At 40.2% G+C, this 7,685-nt stretch overlaps 1 protein-coding gene across 2 annotated transcripts in view; it reads left to right on the forward strand.

Moving 5' to 3' along the window:
- Window positions 1-3,758, forward strand: part of LOC101114620 (uncharacterized) — a 205,001-nt gene extending 201,243 nt beyond the window's left edge. For both annotated transcript variants that reach the window (XM_060393410.1, XM_027972961.3), the window contains one exon: window positions 1,157-3,758. In XM_060393410.1, the coding sequence (XP_060249393.1) occupies window positions 1,157-1,185 (29 nt within the window). In that variant the 3' untranslated portion in view covers window positions 1,186-3,758. The remainder of the gene's footprint in view (window positions 1-1,156) is intronic.
- The last annotated feature ends 3,927 nt before the right edge of the window (window positions 3,759-7,685 follow it).

The raw sequence follows: 7,685 nt of genomic DNA on the forward strand, positions 1-7,685 counted from the left end.
TCTCGGCCACTACCGCTCTGTCTCCCCGTGGTGCCATCCCAACCTCTTGCTGTCCATCAGGCATCTGCTCACTGACCAACAGTCAGCCCAGTCAGCACCTCTTTGCTAAAAGGTTTTTGTTCTTCATTCTCTGAACTTGCCAATTCTGGCCACTCAGAGACAGTCAGTCTCCCCTCTGGCTCCTATAACACCTGTAAGCATCTCTCACATCACATGTGACTGCACAGTTACACCTTTGCACATTGGTTTCTTCTTTGACACCGGAAACCCCTTCAGCTCAGGTGCCCCATCACTCCTGTCCTTCTTGTATCTGCAGCACTCAGCAAGGAGCCTAGCACATAGAAGACTCTTTCTGAGGGTCTACTGCCAGGGAGGATGGATGGAAGGAGCGTGGCATAATTGTAACAGTGGTTCTTACGGGATAGTAGTAACATTTATGTACCGCTTGGTAAGACATCAGTGTTTCCGCCTCCCCACACCTTGAGGCAGGTGATCTAGTCAAGGAAACTGAGCTCACAAGGCCAGGAAGTGGTGAAACTACTACTACTAGGTCTCTGAGCCTAGCCTTCTTCTGCACAAGCTGTTTCTAACTCGGAGGCTGGGCTGGTTTAGAGGGACGTGGCCAGGACCAGCTCGACTCCCCACAGGCACATTTCCCAAGGGGGGATATTAGCCCTGAATTTTAAGGTAATGTGATTCTTTTCGGAGATGCTGAGGGAAAGCTACTAAAGGAAGCCACATGAAAGCAAGACAGAGGCCCATCCTCAGGATGTAATGAAATGGTGGCACCTACCTTTCTGTGCCAGATTCCCTTGGACCACAGGGCAGTCACCCTCTGGCCCCGCCGGGCATCAGGCTCAGGGTTTTTGGCAGCTTTTGGCCCCGTCACAGCCCATCCTGAGCAGTGATGGTGGGGGGCGGTGGGCAGGACTGAGTCGCAAGTCTAGCGGTGCTTTATTCTTCAAGCCACAGTGATGGTGTCATTTCCCACGGGTATGAGTAAATGGTAGATTGAACTGTGCTTGACTTTATAAAAAGCTCTTTCTATAGTTACCTTTTAACATTCAACATCAATGCAGAAACAAACTCATTGTAAACATAGAGAAAAAATATTAATTTTATCTCCTTTCTGCTCTCTCTTTTTTCTTTCCCTCAGATGGTTTCCATTTATGTCTCAGGGCATAATCCATGCAGAGATTGACTTGGTCTTCAAGGTGAGGATCAATGACAACTGCAGTAGAATAAAGTACAAGCTGACTTTCGTACAACGGACATCAAGGACACTCCCAGGTGTCCCCAGAGCATTCTCTTCCACAGCTTACGTTTCACATCAGATTATACACAGAAGAGTGTGTAAGGTGTGTCTGGGCAATGCATAGGCTCTCCTGTGAGTTAACAATCAACCCAAGGATTTGCTTCCATTTAAGAGTTAAAGTCACACTTTTTTTCCTGTCACTTGTAATATCATCAACAGATCTATTATTAACTGCACTTCACTTTTATTTTTGCAGAAATGCAAATAAATCATCAACCTAAAATACAAGAAACAAATGGCAAATGCTGTTGCCACTTTTTGTCTATTTAATCATCTGGAAATAATTTATTTCTGTTCCAAGATTACCTACCTCAAACAATTTTTAGTATATTCTAACTGAGTTTAAACTATTGACTAAAAAACACTTAAAATGATTGCAGAAACAGGTATTAAATCATGGTCTGATTTATAAAGAAACTAACAAAAGCTACTTTAGCCACAGATGCTTTTTCTCTTCAATAATATAAATGTATGGGAAAAATAATTATTTTTCAAAGGGTTAATTTCTATTAATTATACTCTTTTTTTTTGCCACTAACTTTGCATACTGATTTCTCAGTTTTATTTTTAAGTCTTTTGAGTTTAGCTTTGTCTATTAGAGCTTCTTCAAATCAACCTGTGATTGTTATTAATATGCTTACATTTTAAAGCTGATTCAAGTGGAATTGGTAAATACAGATTCCTTAATATGCATGTCAAGTCATCAAACCTCTATGTTTTCAAAAGTGTTTGTACTGTGTATGATAATTTGAAACTAGGCAGGGTTTAATGCTGACAGTGTTGTATTCATGAAATCCTATATTGACCAGGATGGCTACTGAGAAGAAGACATCACATTCAAGCTGATAGTTAGCACTTGTCTTTATTAATATTAGAAACTGCATTTTGGCTTATATTTTACTTTTTGTTTTTTAGTTATTTATAGAGGAAAGGCTGTATGTGTATTAATATAAACAGAATTTTACTAATGTACTGAAATCTCTTAGTAATTTTAAGGACTCTTAAAAGGTTTGTGTCTTACAATAAACCTTTAAATAATAAAGCTTGGAATGACATTCTAAGTGAAAAAATTATCCATTAATTCCAGAACTTGGCAAGGCATATAAGAATAATAAAAGCTAATAATTTTAAGCTGAAGACCCCAATTAAGGATGAAAATGTTGGAATTCTTTTAATAATAGCCATATAACCAATATTGTTGTTATTGTTCAGTCCCTAAGTCATGTCTGACTCTTTGTGACCCCATGGACTGCAACATGCCAGACTCCTCTGTCCTCCACCATCTCCTAGAGTGCGCTCAAACTCATGTCCATTGATTTGGTGATGCACTCTAACCATCTCATCCCCTGCTGCCTGCTTCTCCTCTTGCCCTCAATCTTTCTCAACATCAGTATCTTTTCCACTGTGTTGACTCTTCGCATCAGGTGTCCAAAGTATCAATATAAGTGATACCAAATAGAGTGAAGTTACATTATATAGTAGTAGTGGTTACCTAGGAGTTTGGTAGATAGAGTTTATCAGTGTAATTTTGATTAAAATAAACTATTGTAAGATTTTTTTGGTTATTATTTCAGTGGTTTCTGTTTATTCTTCTGGCCTCATTATAATGTCTTTGTTTTTTTATAGCACAAATGTGGATTAATCACAGGCCTTAGTTTGTGATACACCTTAATTATTTGTGAATGATCCTCTTTTATTTTATTTCACTTTTAAATTCTGAAGAATATTAAGGAATTTGATCTTTAATATGCCTTGGGTTACCAAAAGTGGGGTCCCTGCTCCATTTCAATATAATTCTTAGAAATTCATTAATAGACTTAGAGTTACATGAATAAGCTAATTTATGGTGTGAAAAGACCTTGAGAAGTTAAGTAGCCTAATCTGACAAGGCAGGGCTACATTGTGGTTAAGTGTTGAGGAGCAAATTCAACACTGAGTCTTAGATTTTGAAAGCATACGAGGCACATTTATGTAATTCATGCCTTTTTATGCTGCTGCAGTAGGAAGAAAGTAGACCAAGAAGCTATCTCAGTGTGATGGTAGCAGGAAAGTAAAAGGAAGGATCAGCTGAGTTAAGTTCATTTTGGGGTGATTAATAATAAATATGATGATGTACCATCAGTAACTCTGTGCCACATTTAGTAAACTCCCGCAATTACCTAAAGACTTGTCTCCCAAGCCTAGACAGCTTATAAATGTAAATATTTATAATTCTATAGGTGAAATCGTTGCCATGGTAAAATTGCGTTTCTGAATTAGACTGGACTAGGTCATGAGATAATATCTTTAATGTACTTTGCTGGATTGACTTTTCCAACTTGTCAATGCCTTCTGGGTACCTCTTATAGCTAACGACTATACTAAACCCTCTTGTTAATGCCAATACATTTATATCTATTCTGTAATAATAAATACATTTGGTGGTGATGGTCTAGTCACTAAATTGTGTCCGACTCTTTGTGAACCCATGGGCTGTAGCCTGCCAGGCTTCTCTATCCAGGGGATTCTCCAGGCAAGAATGCTGGAGTGGGTTGCCATTTCCTCTTCCAGGGGATCTTCCCAACCCAGGGATCAAACCCGTGTTTCCTGCATTGCAGGCAGTGTCTTTACCAGCTGAACCACCAGGGAAGCTCATCAGTTCAGTTCAGTTCAGTTCAGTTCAGTCACTCAGTCGTGTCTGACTCTTTGCAACCCCATGAATCGCAGCACGCCAGGCCTCCCTGTCCATCACCAAATCCCGGAGTTCACTCAAACTCATGTCCATCGAGTTGGTGATGCCATCCAGCCATCTCATCCTCTGTCGGCCCCTTCTCCTCCTGCCCCCAGTTGCATGAGTTGGCCAAAGTATTGGACTTTCAGCTTAGCATCAGTTCTTCCAAAGAACACCCAGACTGATTTCCTTTAGGATGGACTGGTTGGATCTCCTTGCAGTCCAAGGGACTCTCAAGAGTCTTCTCCAACACCACATTTCAAAAGCATCAATTCTTCGGTGCTCAGCTTTCTTCACAGTCCAACTCTCACATTCATACATGACCACTGGAAAAACCATAGCCTTGACTAGACAGACCTTTGTTTACAAAGTAATGTCTCTGCTTTTGAATATGCTACCTAGGTTCATCATAACTTTCCTTCCAAGGAGTAAGCATCAAGATTGCCAGGAGAAATATCAATAACCTCAGATATGCAGAGGATACCATCCTTATGGCAGAAAGTGAAGAGGAACTAAAAAGCCTTTTGATGAAAGTGAAAGAGGAGAGTGAAAAAGTTGGCTTAAAGCTCAACATTCAGAAAACAAAGATCATGGCATCTGGTCCCATCACTTCATGGCAAATAGATGGGGAAACAGTGGAAACAGTGTCAGACTTTATTTTTTGGGGGCTCCAAAATCACTGCAGATGGTGATTGCAGCCAGGAAATTAAAAGACACTTACTCCTTGGAAGAGAAGCTCATAAATATATTTAAATTATTAATAATTCTATTTCTAATAAGTCTTCTCAAGATACTATTGAATGACCTGAAAAAAACAGCCATATCATGTGTGAATAGTCATCACCTTTTCTTGCCCTAACATGCTATCTAGATCTCTGGTGCAACGTGGAGAAGCAGTAAAGGTAGCATTAGTAGTGAACACATGTAGGATGTGCTGTGCTGGGGCTATGCGAGTCAATCTACATTTACGTAATCCTCACGATAACGCATGGGAGTCATGGTATCACTGTTCCATTTTACAGGTGATGAAGCTAAAGGACAGAGAAGTGGTTTTTTTTTTTTTTTTTTAACTTGCCTAAAGTCACACAAATGGCAAGTAGCAAATTTAGGATTTGAATCCAAATGATTTGACTCCATAGTCTGTACTGTTCTTGTTTAATGAAACTTTTTCTGACATCCCCTAGACACTAAGAATGTGTGTGTTTATGTGTGCATATGTCATCTGTATCTTTGGATTTATTTTGTTGTGTTATTTTCCTAACTTATTAGGCCATATTTTTGGATCTTTAGCTTTCAGCCTTATTTCAGACCTGAGTGAAAGGATGTTTTTAACTGTTGGAAAAGATTATTATTTTTGCTGTTATTATCTGTAGTAATCTCTTTCCACCTAGAGCTTTCATAGACATAAATCGTGTTTCCGCTGAGCTTCCTTTGCTGACAGTTATTTGCTGGCCAACATTTCACTGAGGGTACAGCCCCTTTGCCCTCATTTCCAAAAGTCTCAAGCCTGGCTCCCACTCCTTGGGAGCCCAACACTTAGCCCAGGGGTGTTGGCACCCCCACAACAACTCAGCTGTCTTGAGCGTGACTGCTTATCACTCGGTTTCTGCTGATGACTCCTTTTATTGTTACTATTATCTGGAATTAGGGGATTTTTTCCCTTAACTTTCTTGGGAATGAAATAAGGTACCAAAAAGTTTGGGGTTTTGAGCTTTTTGTGTATTCATTTCTGTCTTTGCAATTTATTTGGAATCTAGTGGTGTTATGGTTCCCAGGTGGCTCAGTCATAAAGAACCCACCTGCCATCACAGGAGATGCAGGTTTGATCCCTGTGTTGGGAAGATCCCCTGGAAAAGGGCATGGCAACCCACTCCAGTATTCTTGCCTTGGAAATCCCATGGACAGAGGAGCCTGTTCTGATGAGGCAGAAATGCCACTGATGAGAAGCTGGAATCCAGGCTGAGGTTGGTCACAAGAAGCCTGGGCACCTGACAGAAGCATGCGTTTACCTGTGATGCCGTCTTACCTGCCAGTGACCCAGTTGTGAGGTGGAGCTGAATACACTCAGAGAGGGACTCACGTTCAGCTGCACCAGAGAACAGTTTTCCCTCCTGAACAGTGACCTGTAACAGGTCTGGCACACAGAGGAGCTGCTGAGCATCTTGGTTAATAGTGCAGATTCTACATCTTGATGACACCAGTTACCTCCTGCATGGCTTGGGGAAATCTATGTTTCTCTGTGCCTGGTTCTTTCTTATAAAATGGAGATGATAATAGAAATGATGGGGTCTTGTGAGGATTAGGTCAAATCATATCCATAGAGCACCTACATAGACCCTGATGCATCTTATATACCCAGTAAATGTTCTCTCTTTTTTTAAATCATTCTTTTTTTAAATGGTCTTTATTTATTTGTGGCTGTGCTGGGTGTTTAGTTCTGTATGTGGGCTTTCTCTAGTTGCAGTGAATAGGGGCTACTCTCTTGTTGAAGAGCTTGGGCTCTAGAGCGTCGGCTCAGTAGTTGTGGCCCTTGAGCTTCGTTGCCTCATGGCATGTGGAATCTTCCCAGACCAGGAATCAAAACTATATCCTTGCATTGGCAGGTGGGTTATTAACCACTGGACTACCAGGGAAGTCCTAGATGCTCATTTCCAAACTCTCCTTTCCCTGGTGATGAGATGCATCATGGGTCTAGAGCATCTGGCAGCAGCCCCTCTGGACCAGCAGTGGGGCTGGAGCTGAAGTGGGCTGCACAGCGGTCCCTTGCCTCCAGGGTTGTCTGAACCAGGGTGCCCTTCACCACAGCAATACACAGCGAGCAGAAGCAGACAAATGACAAAAGGTACACACCAAACCAATATCAGTATGAAATGCATGATAGATTCCTTGCTGATAGTGTTCTCTGGTTGTTTTCCAGACTTAAAGTGGAGAAAACGAAGCATTGTTTGAAACCATTTTATTCTAGGAAGCATAGCTGTTTCTAATTCAGAATCAAATTTATCTGAACTCCTGTGCTAGTCAGCACGGAATTTCTCTATTGCTCCACGTGTATAATAGGATTAATGATATTTGTCTCTTGGAAGAATAAAAATATTTGTAAAGTACTTTAAAATTTCAAAAAAACCCTCATGATCCTCTTATGAGGTTGTATTTTGAAGGACTTGTGAGCTTGTATGCATAGAATTATTTGGAGATAAAATTAATCAAAATTAGAATAAAGTAATAATTTGTCTTGTTTACAGTATCTCTGCCAATCTCATTGAAATATATTTACACACCCTTCAAAATTCAGGTCATACAAGGTCAGAATTGTTTCTATTATCTTTGTGCTAACAACAAGACCAATTATGAGGTAAATAACAATGTCCTTGTCCTTTGTACAAAAAACACTAATGACATATCATCAGAAAGACTTGTTCTTTGTTAATTGAGAAATATTATTATATGCTGCTGAAGCATTCTTAGTAATACCTTGAATGTCCTTCCTCATCTATGAGTTCTTTACTTTTCAAAATACTTCTTAATGGATACCCAAATGTATGAATCTTTCACTTTTTTTTTTTTTCCGTTAGAGGCTGATCTGTGCCATGTGTTGTACTAGACTTGGGTACACAGGGTCATTTAAGATAGAACTGTGCCTTTCAGGGGTCGAGAGGCCCA

This window comes from Ovis aries, chromosome 9 (assembly GCF_016772045.2).
Source record: "Ovis aries strain OAR_USU_Benz2616 breed Rambouillet chromosome 9, ARS-UI_Ramb_v3.0, whole genome shotgun sequence".
Lineage (NCBI taxonomy): Eukaryota > Metazoa > Chordata > Mammalia > Artiodactyla > Bovidae > Ovis > Ovis aries.